The sequence below is a fragment of the Pipistrellus hanaki genome (assembly GCF_964339955.1).
Source record: "Pipistrellus hanaki genome assembly, chromosome: 9".
Taxonomy (NCBI): domain Eukaryota; kingdom Metazoa; phylum Chordata; class Mammalia; order Chiroptera; family Vespertilionidae; genus Pipistrellus; species Pipistrellus hanaki.
In genome coordinates, this window is record NC_140511.1 from 34,794,922 (window position 1) to 34,820,975 (window position 26,054).

Sequence of the window (26,054 nt, forward strand, 5' to 3'; positions counted from 1 at the left end):
AAGATATTTTGCATTCTATTTAAGTACCTTCTAAAGAAATATATTTCTCTGTGGTGCCCTCCAATTCAGTTTATTTACTTTACCTTGGGATGTAGATGTATTCTACATTTTATGCTGAGAACTAAATATTTTATATTGTGCTCTTAAATCCTTAGTCTAATATGGACTCTCCAGAGGAAAATTACTTAGGCAGGGCTTTAATAAATGAGAGGAAACACTAAAATGAATATAAATTAGATTTCAAGGCTCATGTTCTTTTAACGTCTGAGTGGATTCTGCCTGTGATTGGGGAGTTCATGGGAAACCAGGGAGGTGAATTAGTTCCTTCGGGCTCCTGTTGGACAAACTATTATTCCAATGCACCTTTTGATACAGCAGGAGGCTGAACAATTTTTTTTGTAACTCGTAAAAACAAGAACAAATAGAAAAAACAGATAGTTAAATATATTATTTTTTATTTGGAATAACTTAGAGAAAGCCCATAAAGTACTTAGCATAGTAATGATCAATGATAATAGCGCTCTCATTTTTTTTTTATTCAGCAAATACCTACTGCCTATTTACTATGTACATATAAGTAAAATTAACATAAATCCTTTCCTGTGAATCCAGCCTTTATCATGTAACGTGATAAATATGGCAGCAGAAGTAAGAACAGTGTATTCTGACAGAACAAAGAAAGCCTATCTAAACCCTCACATGAGTCACCAAAGCTTCGCAGGACGGATGATGCTGGAGCTGATTTTAGATGAATGGGGGAAGAAGGCATGAAGATGGAAGCATGATGATTATGTTTGGGAGACTATAAATAGGAGTAGAGGGGAAGAAGGAAGAGCATTGCTTTACATTTTCCAAATCTCTTTTATGTTTAGATTAATATAGCACATTTTTGTTGTCATTTCAGTTGTAGTAAATGAGGAAAGCAAGGCTCTCTCACAGATAGATGAATGGAAAAAGGCGAAATGTTTCCATAGCCTTTTCAGGTGATTATGGCTATTCTTCTTTGATGTTACATGGAAATTTGACAAATAATAGGTTTTCTTGTTTTGATTTCCATTTGTTTAGTATATAGCATCTGATCTAACACCTTGTTTTTCAAGTAAGAAACTTAGCAAAATTAAGAATATTTGCTCAAGGTAAAATTGCCAGTTAAGTAACAAGAGGGCTGGGGTTAGAACCCAGATATCCTGACTCCAGGTCTGGGGTGCTGCTTCCACTTCCTTCCCTGTTTGCCGCATAAATGCCTTACAGCCTTTCTGGGAATAGAGGCCACCAGATTTAGAGGAGTGAGTCATAAAGACATTCAGCCAATCAATAAATGGTCTTCCTTTTTTATTTATTTGCCTTGTGGAATTTGAAAACATATTAATAAGCTTTTTCTACTATGTTACTCTAGTACTTGTTCATCTACCTTATACTTTAAAGGAAACTTTTACTTATGTATGGGTTTGTAATATGTGTTGGTTAGTTGAAAAATCTTGGTTTACTGACTTATACAGATCATCCAAATGTTGACATATTTCATTACAAAATACAAAACTTCCTATTTGTCAATATTTCCAGATATCCAAATAGGAAAGTCTTAAAGGCTTGGAAAACTGTGAGGCACATGGTGATAAGTAAAAGGCATCCAAAATATAATGTTTGCTTAGAAACTCAAATTTTACAGTTTCAGCAAATACCATTAGTTGTGTGTGTGTGTTTCTTTTATAAAACAAGCTCAATTTATAATTTTCAGGTGGCCAAATACCCAACTGAATAATAATTGTTTGCATGCCTGTCATTTTTTTTCAAGTAAAAATGGTATTAAGTAAAAATAATGTTACTTTATCTTGCAATTCAAATGAATGCACAATTACTTTTCCTTGAGAAAACATAGTGTTGGGCAAAGGTAGGTTTACAGTTATTCATATGAAAAATAATATAATAATTAATAAAAATATAAAAATAAACTGTGTTTTACAACTATAAACTTACTTTTCCCCACCATGTATACAATATACATACGTGCTTTAGACAAACCTCTCACTTCATTTCACATAATATTATAACATTGTGAACTCAAAGATCAAGATTTCATAAAATCAATACTTTTCACTGATTCATTGAAGATATTCTTCAGTGAATTTTGCTTTTTTTTTAAATTGTGAACATGTTTACTGAATTTTCAAATTGTGAATATGTTTGCCTTTGTTAAAATTGTGAATATGTTTACAGTGATGACCAGTATACTTTGGTGCCACTGCCTTGATTTTACTAAGGCACCAACAGTTAGTTTTACATGCCAATGCTTTTGTACAATCAGTACAAAGGTAAACACAGTGAAGAAGACTAATAACATTTTATTATTATGAAAATGCTTTTGATTATGAAGACACTTTGAGTACTGCTAGTTTATAACCAGCCCCAAAGCTACATTATTTTCCTTTCCAGGTGAAAAAATTACAGGTCAGAGAAGTTAAGAGACTTGTTCAGATCACAAGCCAGATAGTGGTAGAGCTAGAATGTAAACACAGCAGGAAAGATTCCAGATCTTGCTTTCTTAATCCATTTCAAGAGTGGCACCTAATATCTGGTAGCAAGTGCCCATTTCCATTCCTCTTGGCCTAGTCAAGATTGGTAGAGGTAGGGGGATGGGTTGAGGGCTTATGTCAGAGTCCTAGTTGGTTATTCGCAAGTTACATTTTCAAAAGAGAGTTATTTTTAAGGGATTTAAGTTTATGGCTTAAATTCCTTAAAAGCAAGTACAGTACTGCCAAGAAATAGTAAGAAGATTAAGTGTACACTGCCAGAATTAAGAGGAAAAACAAACAAAATAAAAAACAACAGTAGGAATCATCATTTAAAAAAATCCCCATGGCTCAGTGAAGAGTGAAAAAAGAATAAGATTGCTCTGTTCAACAGTTGTTGGTTTTTTGAATATTTGAATAGAAAAAAATATCTCAATTGTTGATTTGAGAAAATATAGGAAAATTATACTTTTGAAATACAATGAATCAAAAGCAATGGTGTATTAAGTGATCATTCTCAGATGTTGGCATTTTGTAATATCCTGGGCAAGAGGAAATTAGGAAATTAACTATTATAGAGGCAGTAGAAATAGAAATAAAAGGTTAAAAACAAAGGGCCTTCAAGTGATAGAATCAACAGAACTTGGCAAATGATGGATGAGAGGGCCCAGGGAGAGGAACAGCCAAATATAAATTTGAAATATTGTATCACAGCCATACTGTCCCTGTATGTATATGGCACATCCACCCAGTTAGACTATAAGTTCCTGAGAAAAAGACCCATGTCTTTTATTTTCTCTTGTTAACAGAATTTGACACAATTTTAAGCACATAGTAGATATTCAAATAGATGTGTAATTAAGTGATTCAATCTTTAGCCCTTTTACATTAAAGCCAAATGCCCCTTCTTATAGCCCTTTCATTCTATCTATCCTGTTATCTCAATACACAAATTATTTCAAGTATTGTTCAGTTGGTTTAATGCAGCAAAAATTTACTACGTATTTTCTGTCAGCAGGTATTGGATTGAGAGCTAGAAATACAGTTGCGAATACAGTGTGGCCCCTACTTCAGCTACTAAGAATCTAGAGGAAGAGAGGCATATATTCAAATAAGTTGTGTGTTTTCTTGTTTTGTTTTTTTGTCTTAGTCATATTATGAATGAAATCACATAGGAAAGGACATTCATACCCACCCTGAAGCAGTTAAAGAAAACATTACAGATATCGTTTGAAATTATTTCTGATGTTTGAATAGGAGTTCTACAAGAGCAGAAGATCAGAAGCATTTCAGGGAAAGGAAGCAATTCAGTTCAGTTCTTAAAAGCATTTATTTATGTATTTATTAGAGGCCTGATGTAGTGCACTGGGAGAGGGGGGATTGTCTCTCAGCCCAGCCTGCACCCTCTTGTAGTATCTGCCCTCGGGAGATGTCCTTAGCGCTGCCCTGGAGGTGAGGGAGGCTCCCACCACCAGTGCTGTGCTTGCCAGCCCTGAGCCTGGCTTCTGGCTGAGTGGCACTCCCCTTATGGGAGAGCACTGACCACCAGGAGACAGCTCCTGCATTGAGCATCTGCCCCCTAGTGGTCAGTGTGCATTATAGCGACCTGTCATTTCTATGTTCAGTCGATTTGCATATTAGCCTTTTATTATATAGGATATATATATATATATCCTCACCAAAAGATATTTTGCAATTGATTTTTTTTTCAGAGAGAGAGAGAGAGAGAGAGAGAGAGAGAGAGAGAGAGAGAGAGAGAGAGAGAGGAGGTGAGGGGTAAGAACGAGAAAGACATAGATGTGAGAGAAACACAGAGATTGGTTGCCTCCTGTTCACACCCAACCAGGGCAGGGACTTGAGCCTGCAACTGAGGTATATGCCCTTGATTGGGAATCAAACCTGAGACCCTTCAGTCTGAGGGCTGGTGCTCTATTCACTGAGTGAGAACAGCCAGAGCATATCCAGTTTTCAGTATAGGTGCTACATGCTTCTGGCATAAAAAAATGAATAACACTGTTTTGATGCTTTGGATTGATGCACACAGTAGAATAAGGAAGATAAACACATAAACAAGTATAATACAATGTGCTTGAGCAATAATGAACTTGTGAACCAGACACAAAATGAGCATATATTCTGGGTTAGGCATTTTTCTTTGCCTGCTGATAATGGGTATATAAGGCTACACAGAAGAAGGTACCAGTTTATGAAATAGTGACCCTTAGATCATACATCTGTCTTACAGATATATTTTCTTTAGTCCTCACTATGTTGACTTGTATGGCAGTCATGGTATATGATTCACAACCTGCCAACTACGGGGAGCATAAATGACTAAAGAAAGGCATATATAATTTTTCAACATTTAAAAATTGATATTTTACTTAAAATATTTGAATCCTGGCTTCCCTCAGGGGAGTGGGGGGAAACAATCTTCCAACATTAGGCACCTGTTCTAGAGCATCCACCAATTATAAGAGCTGAATAGCATTCTTCCCTTTAGGTTAGGTATATGCTCAATCCCCACTTCTCACCATTTTATTTCCAATACGAAGACCAGCTGTCATTTAACCATACTCTCGCTCTCTTTTTTTTATGTCTTTTGGGCCCCCTTTACCCTCCTATATACCTTGTCTGCCTTCATAACATATGAGTTTGATATCCATTATTTTAAACACATCTCACCGTGAGGACAGAGAGAAGTGAGTGAGACCTGGAAGCCAGAAGATCAATGAGGAAAACTAACAGAGTTCTAAGCTGGAATGGTGATAATAGAAATTGAGAGCAGCTGGATGGATTTGATGGCTATTTATAGGTAGAATCAACAAGACATCGCATTTAATAAAATGCAAGGACTAATGGATAGGCAGGAGACAAGGCTGACTCCTGATTTCTTGGTGTGGTAACTGACCACTTCATGAACTTCTCTATTTCTTATTTTCTATGCACCCAAACTATATATAAATTTATGCACCTAAACTATATATATATTTAACCTTTTGCCCTCCACTGTCCCCTCTCAGGGGACATCAGAATTCTAGCATATCACTCAGATGTCCCCTCTCAGGGGACATTGCAGTTTATTAGTGATTACGGGGAATTGAGTTATTTCAACGCACATTTCCACCGCAAAGTAGCATCGAGTAGCTGGTAGCCAATGTCCAGAATGGTTCGGAGTGCAAATGGATATATATATATATATATATATATATATATATATATATATATATATATATATCCACACACTTTAATCCTTCATATGCCAGACACTTTCAGAGGACACAAGCAGAGATGTCATTGTAAGTAGAAAGCTCGATAGGGTGATAAGAAAGGAACTCCGATTACTCTCTTACATTGGAAAAACAGCCAAAAAGTAGAGACTAAGTTGGGAGCTGCTGACAAGTATATATTAACTTCTAGTGGCATTTTCATTAAATACTATTGTAAGGGACAAGATCATTGTCCCTTGATAATATTATAGTTGAAGTGTCACAGCATTCTAAATCAGATCTTAAGAATTAACAGTTTAACTATTATATTTGATGCCAAATTACTCCTCTTGCTTTCTAACTCAATCCACTCAGGCCTTGTCTTAATTCAGCCTGCACACTGTCCTTGAATTAATCACAGTAAAACATCACATTTATCATGTCATCCCTTATTAAGAAAACCTGATTGCTCCAAGAAATCCCATATTTCTAGGTCTACATTTAGAAAATGTTCACATTATACCCTCAAAGTGTTGCCATGGGGAATAAAGAAAATTAACAAGTAGGCACTTATTTCTGATATTTCTGCAATTACCCACATATTTTCTTGCCAGTATCTTAACTATCCTTAAGGAGGGAGTTTAAGGTCAGTCACGCACACAATAAGTGTTCACTATTGTTGACATTCATTCTCAATATCTGTTTTCTGCCACTCCATTGACACCAATAGATCTCTCATATTTAAAGGAATCCCAGCTTAACTCTTGATTTACTTCTTCCAAACTGGTTTCCTTACCCCTCACAGTCTTCTCCATCTCCTATAAGGCAGCCCTGTCCAGCTATGCATCATCTTTAATTTTTCTCTTTCCCTCCCACATTCTAAACCTCACTAAGTTCTGTCAATTCTACCTTTAAATTATGTCTCAAATCTTGTCATCCCCACTACTTTCAGCCTACCAGCTGCCATCAATTTCTGACCTGGATGCTGCAACTGGTCTTTCTACTCCCCACTGTGGCTCTCTCCAATAAGTTTCTTTTTCTTTTTCTTGTTCTTGTTCTTTTTTCTTCATTGATTAAGGTATTGTATATGTGTCCTTATCCCCCCACATCCCTCCAGCCTCCCATTAATGCCCTCACCTCCCTGGTGTCTGTGTCCATTGGTTAGGCTTATATACATGCATACAAGTCCTTTGGTTGTTCTCCCCCCCTTACCCCCACCCTCCCCTACCTTCCCTCTGAGGTTTGAGTATCTGATCTCTGATCAATGCTTCTCTGTCTCTGGATCTGTTTTTGTTAATCAGTTTATGCTGTTCATTATATTCCACAAATGAGTGAGATCATGAGATATGAATCTTTCTCTGACTGGCCTATTTTGCTTAACATAATACTCTTCAGTTACATCCATGCTGTTGCAAATGTTAAGAATTCCTTCTTTTTTTACCACAGTGTAGTAGTCTATTGTGTAGATCTTCCACAGGTTTTTAATCCACTCATCTGCTGATGGGCACTTAGACTGTTTCCAAATCTTAGCTAAGGTTAATTGTGCTACTATGATCATAGGGGTGCATATATCTTTTCTGATTGGTGTTTCTAGTTTCTTGGGATATATTCCTAGAAGTGGAATCACTGGGCCAAATGAGAGTTCCATATTTAGTTTTTTGAGGAAACTCCATACTGTTCTCCACAGTGGCTGCACCAGTCTGCATTCCTACCAGCTGTGCATGAGGGTTCTTTTTTCTCTGAATCCTCACCAGCACTTGTCATTTGTTGATTTGTTGATGATAGTCATTCAGATAGGTATGAGATGGTATCGTATTGTCATTTTAATTTGTATCTCTCAAATGATTAGTGACTTTGAGCATGTTTTCATATGTCTCTTGATTTTCCTTATGTCCTCTTTTGAAAAGTATCTATTTAGGTCTGTTGCCCATTTTTTATTAGGTTGTTTATCTTTCTTTTGTTAAGTTGTGAGTTCTCTGTAAATGTTGGAGATTAAACCCTTATGGGTGATAAAGTTGGCAAATAGGGTCTCCCATGCAGTGGGATTTCTTGTTTTGTTAGTGGTTTCTTTTGCTATACAGAAACTTTTTATTTTGATGTAGTTCCATTTGTTTATTTTCTCTTTAGTTTCCATTGCCCTAGAAGCTGTATTAGTAAAGATATTGCTTTGGCATATCTGTGAGATTTTGCTGCTTGTGGATTTCTCTAAGATTTTTATGGTTTCCCATCTTATGTTTAACTCCTTTATCCATTTTGAGTTTATTTTTGTGTATGGTGTAAGTTGGTGGTCCAGTTTCACTTTTTTGCATGTATCTGTCTAATTTTCTCAACACCATTTATTCAAGACTGTCTTGACTCCATTGTATGTATTGCCTCCTTTATCAAATATTAATTGAGCATAGTAGTTTGGGTCGATTTCTGGGTTCTCTGTTCTATTACATTGGCCTATATGTCTGTTCTTGTGCCAGTACCAGGCTGTTTTGAGAACACTGGCTTTGTAATACAGCTTGATATCTGGTATTGAGATCCCTCCTACTTTGTTCTTCTTTCTCAGGATCGCTGTAGCTATTCGGGGTCTTTTTTTATTTCAGATGAATTTTTGGAGAGTTCATTGTAGGTCTGCGAAGTATGCCATTGGTATTTTAATGCAGAATGCATTGAATCAATAGATTGCTTTGGATATTATGGAGATTTTAATGATGTTGATTCTATGAATCCTTGAATACTTTTGTTCTTCCATCTTTTTTATGTCTTCCTCTATCTTTTTTTTTCAGTTTCCTATAGTTTTCTGAGTACAAGTCTTTTATCTCCTTAGTTCAGTTTATTCCTAGGTATCTTAATTTTTTTTTGGTGTGATGGTAAATGGGATTTTTTTCGTCTCTCTTTCTGAAGTTCACTATTGGTGTATAAAAATGTTATAGATTTCTGGGTGTTAATTTTGTATCCTGCTACATTGCCGAATCCATTTATTAAGTCTAGCAATTTTTTGATGGAGTCTTTAGTGTTTTCTATGTGCAATATCATGTCATCTGTGAATGACAGTTTTACATCTTCTTTTCCAATTTGGATACCTTCTATTTATTCTTCTTGTCTAATTGCTATGGCTAGCACTTCTAATACTATGTTGAACAGGAGTGGTGAAAGTGGGCATCCCTGTTTTGTTCCTGTTCTTAAGTGAAATGCTTTTAGTTTTTGCCCACTGAGTACGATGTTGGCTGTAGATTTGTCATATAAGGCTATTCAATACATTTTTAAACAGTGACAAGTGTAATCTTAAACTAAATTAGACCCTGTTACTTTCCTGTTTGAAATCTTCATGACCCTAAAACCTTATGATATATCCTATTAACCCCTGCTACCTTCTCTAACCTCATCTCTCCCTTACTTTCCTTATCACTCTATAGCTATTCTGGTCTCATTTTAGTTCCTTGACCAAGTCAGTCACTTTCTTCTTTTTACAGTTTGGCACATCTTGTTCCTCTATTTGGAACTCTTGTCTGCCACACTGTCTTATTTTCTACTCCCTTTTTATGTCTATTCTAGGTATTTTCTGACACTCAAGAATATTTTTCTGCCATGTTTTCTTCTCCGTTTTTCTCTTCCTATCTTCCAAGGAAACTTCAGTGTTGGCCACAAAATACTGTGACTCAATCATCATGTTTACACACACATGACCTTTATTACCCTCACATGACTATCAGTGAGTACTTCTTCTTCTCCTAAATCTTGAACCCTGAAATCCCAAAGTGTGCACAGCCTGTTGTCCCCTCTTCTATGCCCTAATCCCCATAAACCTATACTTGGACCTTCTATGATTCTCAGTCTTTCTACCCACTTTTATTACAGCTTATGAGTATCCCCCTTGCTTCTCTTCCTTTGCTATTTTTCTGATTTATATTCCTCATTCCATTGAGTCACCCACATTTGATTTTCACACCTCAGCCCTAACTAACCAAACCTTCCTTTTTCACTGCTCAAGATTATTAAGCACTGTTGGAGAAAATCCCACAATCATGCTGATAACATCCCACCTAATTGCTGCTCAACAAACCCTTACTGATCCCAATGTGTCTCTCTTGCCACACAGCTACAATTACAACCCCTTTACTGCTTTACTTAAGGCTCCATATTTATTCTAGACTTTTCCCTCTGAAGTCTTTACAGCTAAATACATAAAGCAAAGGCATGTGTTCCATCAATGACTCCTTTTGCTTCCTTCTCCTCTACCTTTAAATGACCCCGTAACTTCTTTCACCTAAAAATGACACTTTATCTATAGGAATTTGGTCATTCTTATCTCAGATAGAACAGTATCCCTCTGCCTACCCAAAGATAACATATGTTTTCAAAAAACAATTAGTTGTACCTTTCTTAGACAGGTTTTACAAGAATGATGAGTATATTTATATGTAAGGTATTTTTATATGAAAAATTAAAAATGGGTTTTCTCAAAATGACAAAAGTTTTAAAAAATCTCTACTTTTAATATCCATTAAAAGCCACTAATAACATATTGGTAGACACATACTCTAGTATTTTTCCATATATATATATATATATATATATATATATATATATATATATACATATATATATATTACAAAGTGAGATCACAATATATTGTATTTTATTTTCTTTACTGAAAGATGTATTGCAAAGATCTTTTATTTTCAAAATACTATTGTATTCCTTGATGTGGCTATAGCTACCACATATATTTAACCAGTATCTAAGGTAGGACTCAAAGATTTAAACTCTAGGTACTTTTCTCACTCCTCACTCCTCCTTCCCATGTATTCTCCATTCTTCTCTAGCCTCAATTTTCTTTTCCAAGCATTTTTTCACTTTAGCTCACAGACATGCTTGAGTCCCCTTCCACCATCCTCTAAAATCTCTTCTATTCTGCCTCCTTCTCATCAGACATTACAACATATCTTTTCTCAGAACAAAATTATTTCACAGAAATAGTAATCTACCTTTACGGTATCACCCTTTACTGCTTCTAGTTATTTGGCCTGCTGAAATCTGGCATTCTCTTTCTACTTGTTTGTTGAAAATGCTTCCTCTCCACACTCACCCATCCCTTTAAACTCCTTTTCTACAAATTACCAGTCAGATGAGCTACCAAATCTACCAGTACGGTGATCACTCATCAAATGCAGATCTCCTGATGACTTCTCTATGCAGCAGCTTCCAGATAAATGCAATGTAATATAGCAAACTTTGAGACATTGTAAATGCAACTCCTAAAGTTTATAAGTGAAAACAGGCATCTCTTATTTCTAGACTAAGAACTTTTTGTGGTTTTGAGTTGTGCTTGTTTTGTTTTTTATTTTGAAAACATGATACTGTGACAACACTAAACACAAATGTTTACACACATCTCTGATTTAAGATAAACTTCTAGAAGTGAATTACTACATTAAACAGTATTTTAAATTAGTAGCTTAACTTATAAACATCAAAGAAATTCCTTGTCAATAGAACATTCTATAAATGTATATGATTATAATTTCTTCATTTTTTTCTCTTTTTCATATCCCCATTTTTAAGGACTGTAATTTTCATTTGGAGAGCACACTTTTAACGAAAGAGGAGCTTTTCTGAGGATATTGTATTAATATTTGCAATCATCAATTAAGCGGCAAAGTGTCTTTCCTTTTTGCTGATTCTTTTTCTGAGAGGGAAAGAGTGTGGTGCATGGAAGAGGAACTACCACTTGGCTAGGCAATGGACTTGTGCTCCTGGACAAGAATCAGCTAATGATCCATGCCAGCCTCATTCATCAGTCATGCAATCTGCCCAACTGCAAGGGAACAGCAGCTCACCCAGAACTCTGTACGGGGGCTGCCCTCACCAGCATGCCACATCGCAGTTTCCATTGACTGGTTCATGTATCAACACTTGGGTTAATTAGTCACAATATTCAGGATCTAAGTGTATAAGCCAGGGGCATGCCCATTCCCATGGAGAGATTGCTGCTCAGAGGAGAGAGGTTCAGGGGTTTACCCCATGCAGCTGGCTGGCTCCAGGATGATTGTCAGGGGACTGGAGTGATTCAGCCATAGAGCAGCAGGCAGTAATTTCACTGCCGCTTTTTATCTGTCTCTCTCTCCATTGAATGCTGCTGGCTGTTAGCAGAGGCCTGAATGGGAAGGCGGGAGAGAACAAATGGAGTAGATGGGAAAGCACTTTGAATAATTTCCTTAGTTGAATTCAGATGAACCTCTTCTAAAGAACCTTGGTGACTGCCCAGGCCCAGCTGGCAGACTGGTTTTAATTGAAACACAAAAGCTTTTGGAAAACTTGGGACCAGAAATATAGGTACACCCCATCTCTACCTCTCTCTTTTCATTGAGGACTTCTTGATCCATTTATTCTTTTTCTTCAGAGTGGATCTGAGGGCAAGGCAGTGTATATTAGTAAATGCCAGAACTACCATATTCTCTGTTAACTCTCAAAACAGTGGTTAAATGTTGCTGCATTTTCACCAAAGCCATTATTCCGAAGATTTACCTATTCAACGAATAAGTTTTTAGAATGCAACAGTAGTCCAGCAGGTGTTGCTCAGTCATTGAGCATCGACTTATGAACCAGGAGGTTATGGTTCAATTCCTGGTCAGGGCACATGCCTGGGTTTCAAGCTTGATCTCCAGTGAGGTGCATGCAAGAAGCAGCCAATCAATGATTCTCTCTCATCCTTGATGTTTCTATTTTTCTCTTCCTCCCTCTTCTTCTCTCAAATCAATAAAAATGTGTTTTTAAAAATAAAAAACACAACAGTGATCTACCTGTTTCTCTAAAGGTTCCTAATGCATTCCTTTTTCTCTGTTAACAAAAAGAGACTTTTTACAAATCTAGCCAGAGAACCAGAAGAAAAATTTTAAAGTTATCCAGCTTGACTCTCAATAGAAGGTTGGGTCTCTCATGTCCAGTGACTAGCCAGCTGCTCATTGAGTGAAGAGCAATCCCTCCCTTCCAGAACAGCTTATTCCCAATTTGGACAGTTCTGTCTCATCATCCTATACCTAAGCAACACTTTGTATAGCTAGACTTTTCATTTTTATTGTTGTAGCCACAGAGTATGAACTTGCTTTTATCCTCATTGCATTTCTTAATACATTGTGGACTTCTTTTGTGTTCTTGCTGAATCTTCCCAATAGAGTTTAAATGTTCTCAGTAAGGTTGTTTGTCTGTTATTTCATTCATCAAATATTTATTTAACAATACTATGTGCCAAACAAGGCACCACAAAACAAATATGAACACAGTCCCTGCTTTCTGGAAGCTCAGTTTGGTGGAAAGATAGAATCATAAACATATAACTTCAAAATCACACAGTGCATTACATAAATAGCATAGAAATCTATAAAAACTCAAAAGAGGAATTACTCAGAAAAGAAGAGCTGGGGTGATATTTAATATTTTCTAGAATAGATGCCTTCTGAGCCATATCTTAGAAAAGGAGAAGAAATGGACCAGACAAGGGGAAGTTGGGAAGTTTCTGGTAGAGGAAGCATCATGAGTAAAGACCCAGAGAGAAATTATAGTATGGATTAGGGAAGAAAGAGCCAGCAGTTCAGTGTTCCTGTGGGTCAATGTGTAAAACTAGGAATAAGGAAAATAGATTAAGAGCTAAATGTTGACTACCTTTGTCAAATGACAAGTTTGAGCACTCTCTTCCAAAATATTGATATTGTTAGGAGAAAGCATATGAATATCTCACCAAATCTGCCTCTTTTCCCTATCCCCATTAATCAAAAAATTATTATCCCTGAAGTGCCAATTCTAGTAAGACCAATGTACTCCAGTCAATGTTCTTGGAGCTAGACCCAAATTATATTGAAGATACTTACTACCTTTCTTTCCAAAATCCCTAGATCTTAGATAAACTGCCTTATAAATCACCTAAATACTATCTTGGTGGCTATACACATGACAGTGTGATTGATCAACAGATGCCAGATTATCACTGCCTTTTCAGCTCTGTATTGAATTCCATGAAGGCAAGAGTCATCCCATCCTAATCCCTGTCTTTAACTTCAAGACGGTCACATAGCAGAAGCCATCCAATACCAGTAAATACGTAAAACCAAAAATGAATTTATATGCATTCTGCTCTGGAAATCTCATGATAAAGACTCATCTAATCTGACTCTCCTTCTTTTCTTTGTTACAGCCTTACTGTCTGTTCTTCAGGCCTGGCATCCCCTTTCTCGGGGTTTTACATATGTTCTTCTATCTGCTGGAACTTTCTCTCCTTCTCCCCAGCTCTCATACTGACCCCCTTAAAAGTAACTAACTGCTATTTTCCTTCAGGAAAAGTCCCTATGCTTGGTTCTCCTGTTACTCAGTCCTGTGCTCTGTACTTCCCTCTCATGTGCCTCATCAATTGACATGTTCACTGCTGTAGTGCCATGGCCTCATCTAGTGTCAGGCATAGAAATGGTGTTTAATAAAGATTAAATTCATGATTACATGACTGCTACCAATAATATCTCTGTTCAGTGAACATAGGAATTTTTCAAAGAACAAACAAAATTTGATAGGTGTTAGAAGTAAAAAGTTATGGGATTTTCGTTACTGTGGTTGAATTATTAATTTAAACTTCTCAATGTAAATGTGCAATTCTGAACACAACCCTCTGGAATTTAGATTTTTATTAATTCAATCCATAAAATTTGCTAAACATTACATTGATGTCTGCCATGGTACACTGTCAATTTATAGCTGACCTTATCTTAACATTGAACTTTTTTGACTAATTGCATGCCCTAATTAACTTTTGTGCATTAACTACTTAGTTCTTAGTCCCTATCTCTATTTACCCAAGAGCAGAATTTAATCAAATGATTATAAATTTAGTAAGCTCTCTTTGTCATAAGAGTATATAGAAATTAAATATCCAGTGACAAGGGACTATATAGATAAATCGTGGTATATGACCTTGATGAAATATTGTTTAGTCATTTAAAATGAGTAATTATAAAAATAGCAATAAAATAAAATGGGTAATTATGAAGACTACCTAGTTGTATGGAAATAATTTAAAATATAATTCAAATTAGGGAAAAAATCTGAATGCAATACGGAAATACAATATAGCAATGGAGATAGATATTAAGAAATATGTAAATTAGAAATATATAAATTAAGAATAGCCTACATAATAAAGAGCTAATATGTTAATTAGACCAGATGTTGGAAGGACCTTCTAAAATGTTCTTCCACATGACCAGTTGGCGGGGGCCATGGGGCTGTGAGGGCCAAGCCCCTTGCAGAATTTCGTGCATTTAGGCCTCTACTATAAAATAAGAAATGTCAAATAAGAAAAATGTCAAATAAGAAACAAGTAAAATAGAAATATATTTAATATATTAAGAAATACATTAAGTAAGATTTGTGAATTTCAGGGAGACTTTGTCATACAAATTTCAAAGGGTTATATGTACACTTAAGATGAAAGCTTTATTAGAATATAAACTATTCAAATTTACCTGCTTCAGAATTAATGCATTCCTTTTCTATATCTACTGCAAATAAAAACCTGCCTATAACTACAAGGTATATTACATTTATTACGACTATGGTAGGGACTCTGACTTCAGAAGTTCAAGTTTCTTGGTACATAGGAACACAGTTATTTTATGGGTAAACATGTCAGAGCAACAATACTGACAATAATGAAATGTAAATACCACAAATTCACTATACTACCAAATCAAATATTTTTATATAACTCCTTTTCTTCCATTCTTTGTTCACATTTATAATTAGTACAATTGACAGTAATAATTTTTGTACTTTCTATATTCCTCAATTTGTAAGCTTTTATTTTCTACTTTAAAAATGATCATTTTAATTGCTCCATAAAGGAAACATTTCTTAAAGGCAAAAATATATGGCCCTTGAATGCTTGTGGTGCAGAGACAAACCTGAGTACTTTTCCTGACCTTCCTTTGTCTGCTGATGGTGCACTTTATAGTCTTGCACACAAGGCTGTTATCACCTGATTTCCATTTAAGTAGTAAGTTGATAACACAGAGTGCAAGGGGGACTAGGTGTAGGTGACAGCTACATCATTTAATATTTACTTATTGTTTCTACAGGGGAATTCTGGCCTGGGATTCAGTATTGCCGGAGGGACAGATAATCCCCATATTGGAGATGACCCTGGCATATTTATTACGAAGATTATACCTGGAGGTGCTGCAGCAGAGGATGGCAGACTCAGGTAAAGAACTGAAATGTTAGAATTATTTGGAACGTAAATATGCCATATCAGTGAGCTAAATTTGTCCCTTTGGAGAATAGTAAGTCTACAAAAGTTCTGTACTTCAAAGAGAAAGCTGTTAAAGTAAGCTTTCTGAAACAACTTTGCAGATCTCTCATTATTAATTGAATTTCAAGTAGTATTTAATTTGCATATGGCTACCTATTCAGTAGTGGTCCAGGCACCGTGACAAGGGGGTGCAGATATGTCTTTTGCTCCATGGAGCCTTCAGTGTGGTTGGACAGAAGAATCCTATGAGCTGATGAGAAAATAATAAACTGTATAGAAAAATAATATATTTTAAGGAATATTAGCAGATAATGCAATGTTATAGACACTCTGTACATTTATAGATTCAGAAGCTATTTATAAGGTCTTTGGTAGGAGTTTGGACAGCATCTATAAAACTGTTGCAAAGGAATATTCCCTTCTGTGTCTTAAAAAAATAATTAAGCCCGGCCAATGTGACTCAGTGGTTAAGTGTCAACCTATGAAACAGGAGGTCATGGTTGATTCCTGGTCAGCACACATGCCTGGGTTGTTGGCTGCATCCCCAGGAGGTGGTATGTAGAAGGCAGTTGATAAATTATTTTCTCTCATTATTGATGTTTCTCTCTCTCTTTCCCTCTTCCTTCCTCTCTGAAATTAATTATGTATATGTAAATGTATATGCATAGTAAAGTTTTCACTAACCCCACAAATGTGGATGAGAACAGAGGGAGAAAGAGCAAGTTGTCCCAACAAAGAGGGAGACAAAGCAAAGTTGGCTTGGATGATGGCCACAAGGTGAGATGAAGTAGTTGGATGGAGTGAAGCCAGATGCTGCTCAGGTGAGAGTAGTAGCTGCTTGAGTCAGGGTCCCTCTCTTGGAAGAACTGAAGATTATTTGGGGAATGAAGTGTTACCCAGATGGGACAATTGGTAAATAAAATAAAATTCAATCTGAGGTCAAAACACTAGCAACAAGAGACTGTGAATTGGAGACAATTAGGAGACATTTCCTTGGGAAGAAAATAATGTCCTCGTGTTATTTTAGCGCCGCTACCAGATTGTAAATCCTCTCAGACCAGCCAGTTATATATAAAAGTGGATCAACAAATTCTTGCTGAAAGAATGAGTTTTTGAATGAGTGAATGAGTGAAAGAAATGAGAAGAGGAAGGAGGATGGTAAATTAATGAGGGGAGGGTACAACCTAATTCCTTTTAAGTATAGCTTTAGCTTGCATGGAGCCACTGTGAGGACAATGACCCAAGAAGCAGCAATGTAAGCTTTGTTGGCCTTCCTCAGACTGTTCCTCCATTTAGCATAAGTAAGCGCACTTATTGTTTTCCTTAGAAGGCAGCTAAGGACACTTTTGTACTCGACTCAATTCTTCTGATGAACTGATTACTTTTGACAGCTGCATCTTTGCAGCTTGTAGAAGAGAATTACAATTTCTTTCCCCCAGGTACCTCTGCATCCTCTCTCAACAAGAAAAGAAATGAGTGACTCTCAGGAAACACGTGCTTTTTGACAATAGGATTTTCAAGCTGATTTGAGGACATCAGTTACTGAGAGAGGAAATATCCGTGCTCCAGGGTGAACAATTTGAAATAGATGCTGTGTCATTCTGTGAGCCATGATGGGGATTGGATTTGCTAATACTGGATGCCAGATAAGCTCCATTACAAAGGTTTAGGAATAGAGCTGTTAGAGGATCATTCAGAAATCGATGGGCCACAATCATGAATTTTTACTCTATGTTACGTGCTTTGCCTACAGTTAAGAATGGAAAGTAGCATCTCTGAGACTGCCACCATTCTTTACCTGCGAGCATGGGTGACCACAGTATGCCCACAGAGATAAAAGGAAGTTCTGCTGTTCTGGAAGCAGCATTCTATAGTTGTAGAGAGAATACACATGATGATAGCCTATATTTATTCAGCTTTTTCACATGTGGGGCATTGTGCTAAGATAGATAGATAGATGATAGATGATAGATAGATAGATAGATAGATAGATAGATGATAGATAGATGATAAATAGATATTAGATGTAAATAAAATATAGATAAACACAGATACACATGCATCTATACTGACAAAAGTATGTACTATTATTGTGGCTATTATAATATGGACTCAGGAAATTTAAGCTTAAAGACTTTTAGAAGATCATTCAGCCAGCTTTGCATACATACAAAAACTAGTCCCAGATGTCACTTATGTACTGTACTCTCTGATCTATCATTTAATAATAGAATCCCCTATATCATTTGGTCTCTGCCTAAAAACTCCCAAAGGTAAAGTTTTCACAATGTTAAGGGAAAACTCTAATCAGTATAAAATTTGTTATTTTTCTATTGAGCCACAATTTTCTTCCTTGTGACCTCTATTCATTGGTCTTTGTATTGGCTCAATAAATTTTACCAAATTTTCTCATATCTCCAACTCTATCTCTCAGTAGACTTTTTTTCTGCTCTTGCCTCAGTGTCTTTCTCTTTTTCTCTATGATGTTCTACAATAGTTGCTTCCATCTTATTCTTTCTAACTTTCTTTCAGGTTCTTTTCATCCTCTATCTTTTTCCCTCAGCTTCCCTTTCCTATCTGTTTACATCTCTTTTTCTCTTGGTCATAATATGGGATTAAAGCACATTTAAAAATTGATATGATACTAAAAATGTTTCTAAGTTTTTATTCCCAAGTTTCTACAGTCAACTGAATCTTCAGTGTTTTAAAAAAGTAAATACACAAAACCTAGGGTTTATTTGTTTTTTACTTGACTAGTTCTTTGGTCTTTCCTGTGGATTACAAACTTTTAAAACTTCTAAATGTATCCTTTCCATTATAAATTACATTTTTGATAATTAAATAATATTAAAAATTGCAGATAAACTAAAGCCCAGAAAAGTGAGATGATGGGTTACTTCAATGTAGAGTAGTAATCTGGACTCTACATTAGTCAAAATATAATAGATAAATAATAATAATAGCCAAGACCAATGTAGTGCTTCAATGTACCAAATACTTTTCTGACATTAACTAATTTAAAATCTATAATAATTCCATTAGACTATACTTTCATTATTCCCATTTTTTGGATAAGATCATTGAGGAACTGAAAAACTAAGTAACTTGCTTATAAATGTTGGAGCCAGAATTTAGACCCAGGCAGTCTGGCTCTAATGATTTTGTCTTTAAGTTCTATCTTGTACTACAGATCCAGATGAGGTAAGAGGTGAGTTTCTCCCTAATTAGGTGAGGCTCCAAACTGAACTCAGGTCTGTCTCAGTGATTGCTCCAGAAAAGTGATGTGGGAGAAAGAGCATACTTTTTAGAGTCAGAGGATCTAGGTTTCAAGTTCTATTTTCTAGTTATGTGACCTTCTTTTTAAGCTCTCTTTCCTCGAGTTTCCTCCCTGGTAAATTGGAGATAGCATATTTCTCTGGACGCTGAGGTAAGGATTAAATAAAATTATAGATATGAAGGAGTTGTGTAAAATTCATAGGCCATCAACACAACTCAGTGTGCAGAATACTGAACTTGAGCCTCAAGTCTATGACAGCCAGGAAGGTATCCTTATGATAGATAGAATTCTAAGATGATCCCCAGTGACCCACATCTTTTTCTCATTCCTTCCCCTTGAGTGTGGGCAGAGCCTTTGAGTATAATGGGATATCTCTTCTGTGGTAATATTACTTTATTTTGGAAAAGAGATTTCCCACAGATATAATTGAGGTCTCTAACCAGTTGATTTTGAGTTAGTCAACAGGAAATTATCCTGTGTTGGCCCAGGCTAACCCAGTGAGAACTTTAAAAGCAAACAGATGGTCTTACTGGCCTGGATAAAGCAAACTTCCATGTTGTGAGGAAACCTATAGAAAGAGCCACATGGAAAATACCTGAGAGTAACCTGTAGAAGCTGATAGCAGTCCCCAGTCCTTTAGGAGCTGACAGCAGTCCACATCTGGCATGATGGGAGCTGGCAGTCATATAGCTGAATTCTTCCAATAGCCACTTGAGCTCAGAGGAGGATTCTGAGCTCCCAAAAGAAATACACACAGGTGAAACTTTGACTGGAGCCTTGTGGGACCCAGAGTAGAGGACTTTACTAAGCTGTCCTCAGACTCCTGACCCACTGAAATGCTGCACTACTAAATATATATTGTTTTAGACATTAAATATGTGGTAATTTCTTACACAGAAATGAAAAACTAATATGGACACCATGAAATTCTGAACCCTGAAATTCACTTATGGCTGGGCTGCAGATTGGTTTTCCCATTAAAGCTGTTGTCAGTACTACCATGCTCTAAACCTCAGAAACACTGCTCAGGCCTTATGACTAGGCCTTATGTCTCAGGCCCTTCACACACCTAGAAGCAAAAATAGTCAGAAAAAAAGAGAGGACCAAGGTCAGAAATACGGAAGAAACCAGTACCCCAGGGACAACAGACACAGGGACCAGTTGAGATGTATTTTTACATGTGGTGGCTGAAGATGAGAGACTAAGCTGGCATAAGGGAGAGAGCCAGAGCCTAAGGAGAAATGGAAGATGAAAGCTAAGAGAGCATATGGTGGTTTGGATGAATTTCTCTGAAGTGGTCTTTTTCCCATGCAACCTTTTTTTTTTTTTTTAATATAACTCCTTGTGCATGTGTGTTTATGGATATAATAATTATTCTTGTAATATATGTATAAAATTCAGAAAAGTAGACAAACTACACAAAACTCAACACATTGATTTTTACACTAGAGTCAATGACTGTTAACATATTTTGTACATTTATTTCTGCTATTTGTTTTTGCTATTTTGCTTTTTATTTAGTTTAGCTTATGCTCTAATATTTAACATTTGTTTAATTTTTTATAAACTTATTTCATAAATCTTTCCCTATGTCGTTAAAAAACTTTTAAAAATATTTAATTGCTGTTTAATAATATATTTACTATTCATATTGTTAGGAATTTATGGAATTTTTATTTTCTTAACATCTACACTAATAAAAGAAAATATGCAAATTGACTGCAATGAACACTAGCCAATCAGGAGTGAGTAAACAAATTAACCCAACAAAGATGGAAGGTTAATTTGCATAGGTGGGCGTGGAGCAAAGACTGAAGGCTCCAACCAGAGCAAAGACTGAAGACTGAAGAAGACTGAAGACTGAAGACAAAGACTCCTGGGCAGCCAGTAGTGAAGCCAGGGGAAGGAAAGCCTATTTTACATGAATCTTCATGCAACAGACCTCTAGTTTTTAATAACTAGCAATCTTTTGGAAGATACCATTTCTCAACATTTCTTTAGAATATATGTTTTTTTAAATATATTTTATTGATTTTTTACAGAGAGGGAGAGAGAGGGATAGAGAGTTAGAAACATCAATGAGAGACAATCATTGATCAGCTGCCTCCTGAACACCCCCTACTGGGGATGTGCCTGCAACCAAAGTACATGCCCTGACGAAATCGAACCTGAGACCTTTCACTGAGCCAAACTGGTTTCGGCTAGGATATATTTCTAATAGTAAAATTTCTGAACCAAAAATACAAGCCTTTTAAGGAATTTTTACACACATTGCTAAATTTCTTTCCAAAAATATTATACCAAATTCTATATTCACCAACAATTTTGAATCAGGCCTCTTTTATTATAGGTTGTCAGTATTGCGTGGGATTACATATATATAATTCTGGGCTGTTTACCGAGGCAAACAATGGTATATTCCTTTGCTTTATTTTTTTTTTCATTAACAGTAAGATTGAACTTTTTAAAAATGTTACTAAGACAATAAAGATAATTGTTTTAAAAAGATAGAATTAAAATATTATTGTCATTTGTATTTTTAATTCTAGAAATAGTCATTCAAATTTGATAGCATTACCTACCTTTAAAGTAAGAACATTTTAAAAAGAACACTAGATTTTCTTCCAGAATAAAATGGATATATTTCCATGCCTTAAAGAACAATTTTTATTTCTGCTTTTGAATCAACCATAAAAATGCCCTCTGTGCGGCTTTAAGTCCCTGGATTGCTGAGGACCAATATTGGCCTGTCATCCTGGGGAAGAGCTATCACATGACAACCTCCGCCTGGTGATGCAGCAGTGACATTTACACCGCAGTGCATTTATTAAGCCCATCCACAGCACAAAAGCAGCACGTAGGAGCAGGCAGAAAAGATGGCTGCTTGCCAATTTCCTGACAAGGGACACAATTTAATCTCTTGGCCCTCAGCACAATCATTTCTACTCCCAGACAAGATGGAAAAAAACAAGTTTCCTCTAAGTCCACTGCTTCAGTTATTCCCTCTGTGTCTATTTACAGGTAAGGTTGGATTTGTCCTGATGAAAGCCAAGATAACATTCCTGTTGATTTCAAACAAGAATGCTTATCACACTGAGGTTTCATTATATTGATCAAAGATGAGAGGTCAAAGACCAATGTTTTAAGAATACAATCTCTGTGTATAAACTACTCCATTGCCCTTTGGCTGTCATTTAGCAGTTTACTCTTTTGATTTTTTTTTAAATCCATTAACTCTCTAGTGATTTAAAAATAAGAACATGAGGAGAGAGAGAGAGGAGTGAAAGAAAAGGGACAGAGGAAAGGGAAAGAAGAAGAGAGATGATTGGTGATCATCAGTAGCTGAAGATCTCACACGACTTGAAAATGGATAAGGCAATCTTAAGCTCAAACATTGTCTATGCCGATGAAAAGCACCAAGCAGAAGAAAGGGAGCAACTACCAAGCAGCATAGTGTGAAACTTATGCCCATGCCTCACTTTCAGATTGTTTAAGCAAATAAATGATTCTCAGTTAGTGAAAGAGCATGAGATGGCTAAATCCTTGGAGTTCCTCTTCACATTGAACATTCATGAGTTTGGATGTTTGCAAACGAAAACCTCATGAGTCACCAAATCCAACCTGTCAGTTTCCACTGCCACCCAACTGATTGTTGCACCAAATGACTATGATTATGCTACATTTTCCATTGGAAGACAGAAACTCTCAGTGTCTTCAAAGCCACTTGAACTTTATTTTCATCATTTTTTGAAGCCAAAGCAGCACATAAGCCCAACTGCTGACATGATCAATCCAATATCAAGAGCTAATATGCTAATTAGATCAAATAGCAGAACCACCATCCAGACATCCTTCTGGATGACCATCTGAACAACCTTCTGGACAATGCCAAGCTGTGGGGGCCGGCCAAGGTAGCTGGGTCTGTGAGGGCTGGCTGAGGCTGTGAGGAGCTGCGAGGGCCAGCCAAGGCAGCCAGGCTGCAAGGGCTGAGCCCCTTGCACAAATTTCATGTATCGGGCCTCTAGTTTCTTCATGAGAAGGGACTTCATTATGCAGTGTGAATTACAAGAACACCCTCCTTAGAAAAATGTATGGTTGGAATATCAGTGGATTTATTCTTATGGAATATTTCCTTCCATCTCTGCCCACAAGAATGAAAATGGATGAAAGGGAACAGCTTTCTGTCCTTTAATTTTCTCCATCAATATCAGCTCTAAATGTGTTGACATTCTGCTTTGAGAAGAAAAAAATAGCTTAGCAAGTGGCTCCATGGTGACTGGTAATGACAAGTTCCCAACAATTTAGAACTACACAGGAAAATTACTAAACAAGAATAATTTCAGCTATGCATCTGGTAGAACACCAGGTACCCACGTACAGTCATCATTGGAAAAGCATCTACAACAGTTTTCCTATTTTGGTCAACTCTTATGTAATCTAAACAGAGGAATCCTTCTATGGTTTAAATGAAATAGTCTTATGGCAAATAAACTCCCCCCACCCCCACCCCGTTTTTTTAAACAAATTGTGCCAGGACTTCTGAATATGCACATGCAAAAGAATTAAGATGGGACCCTACCTCATATTACACACAAAAATTAACAATGTATATCACAGACCTAAATGCAAGTTAAAACTATAAAACTCTTAGAAGAAAACATAGGAGTAAATCTTCAGGACTCTGGATTAGGTAATAGTTTCTTTATTTGACACCAGAAACACAAGAACAACCCTGGCCAGTGTGGCTTAGTGATTTGGGTGTGGTATAGTGCACCAAGAGGTTACTACTTCAATTCTCAGGCATATGCTCAAGTTGCAGGCTATGTGTATCCCCAACTATGTGCCTGCAGGAGACAGCTGATCAGTGCTTTTTTTCTATCTCTCTAGCTCCCTTCCTTTCTCTCTAAAATAAATAAAAACATATTTTTAAATCTTTATTTTAAGCACAAGAACAAAAGAAAAAACAGATAAAATTTTCATCAAAATTAAAACATTTATGTCTCAATGGACATTGAGCTCTGGCCAGGTTTTCTCAATGGTTAGAACGTAAGCCGATGGACCGAAGGGTCTTGGGTTCAATTCCTGGTGATGGACATGTACTGGGTTGCAGGTTCCATTTCTGGCCCCAATCAGGGCATGTGCAGAAGGCAACAAGTCAGTATTTCTCTCTCTCTCTCTCTCTCTCTCTCTCTCTCTCTCTCTCTCTCTCTCTCGTGCAGAAGGCAACAAGTCAGTATTTCTCTTTCTCTCTCTCTCTCTCTCTCTCTCTCTCTCTCTCTCTCTCTCTCTCGCTCTCTCTCTCTTTCTCTCTCATTTCCCCCACACGCTCTTTGTAAAAAAAAAAAATAAGTATATCATCAAGAAAATAAAAAATAACCCACAGAATGGGGAAAAATTTTTGCAGTAATATATCTGATAAGAAACTTGTATCCAGAATATATATATAAAAATTTTACAACTCAACAATAGAAAGTGAAATAACCTAATTTAAAAATCAGCAAAAAACTGTATTAGTTTCTTATTGCTGCTGTGACACATTACTACAAACTTAGAGACACAAATTAGCACAAATTTATCTTATCTTTCTATAGGTCACAAATCTAAAATCAGCCTTAACTGGAATAAATTCAAGATCTTGACAGGGTGATTCCAGATAATTCCAGATAAATCAATATTTTTGCCTTGTCTTAGCTGTTTCAAGGCACCTGAATTTCTTAGCTAATAAGTCTTTTTTTTTCTTCAAAGAGCATCAGTCCAACCTTTGCTCTGTAATCATATCCTTTCTCTGAATGTAACTATTCTGCTTCCTATAAAGACTTGTTGATTACATTTGACTCATGCAGATGATCCAGAATAATCTCTTCATCACAAGATTCTTAATTTAACTCCTTCTTTTTGTAAAGTCTCTTTGGCTATTATATAACATTCACAGGTCAAAAGAAAAGACTTGACCTTCCTGGAAAGGTGGGGGAGGGCATTGTTTAGCCTACCACAGATTTGAATAGATATTTTTAAAGATGATATGCAAATGGCTACCAATCACATAAAAAGATGTTCAACTTTAGTATTCCTTAATAAGCTGAAAATCAAAACAACAATGAGATACCATTTCACATTCAACATGGTGGCTATAATTCAAAAACTAGATAATAACAAATGTTAGCCAGATGTGGAGAAATCACAACTCCCATTCACTGCTGTGAGAAGATAAAATAGTATAGTCAAGTTCCTTGAAATTTAAGTTACCACATGAACAACAATTCTACTTCTAGTTATATTTTCAAAGAGTATTGAAAACATATGTCCACACACAAAACATTTGTATATGAATGTCTATAACAACATTATTTGTAATAGCCGTAAACAACTTAAATTACCATCAACAGATGAATGCATAAATTGTCATATAGGCATACAATGGACTATTATTCTACCATGAAAAGGACTAATGCATATTACATCATAGATGAATCTTATAAATAATATTCTGAGTGAGAGAAGCCAGATACAAAAGTCATATGTTATGCAATTTTATTTTTATGAAATGTCCAGAATGCAGAAATCCATAAAGATAGAAAGTAAAGTAATGTTTTTTAGGGCCTGGTAATGAGTATGGGATTTCTTTGGGACATGATGAAAATGTCTTAAAATTGTGCTAATGATTGCACAACTCTGAGAAGATGTTAAAAATCACTGTTATAAAAATATCCACTCATTCTTTTCTGGATATTCATTCTTATTTACAAATCTGAGGGAAATCATTTTCTAGTTTCAGA

The 26,054-nt window shown here is 36.1% G+C and overlaps 1 protein-coding gene across 18 annotated transcripts in view; it reads left to right on the forward strand.

Moving 5' to 3' along the window:
- Positions 1-26,054, forward strand: part of LOC311628225 (disks large homolog 2) — a gene marked incomplete at its 3' end in the record, with an annotated part of 1,110,130 nt that overhangs the window by 559,577 nt on the left and 524,499 nt on the right. For all 18 annotated transcript variants that reach the window (XM_084895257.1, XM_084895256.1, XM_084895260.1 and 15 more), the window contains one exon: positions 15,829-15,953. In XM_084895257.1, coding sequence (XP_084751383.1) covers positions 15,829-15,953 — 125 coding nt within the window. The remainder of the gene's footprint in view (positions 1-15,828; positions 15,954-26,054) is intronic.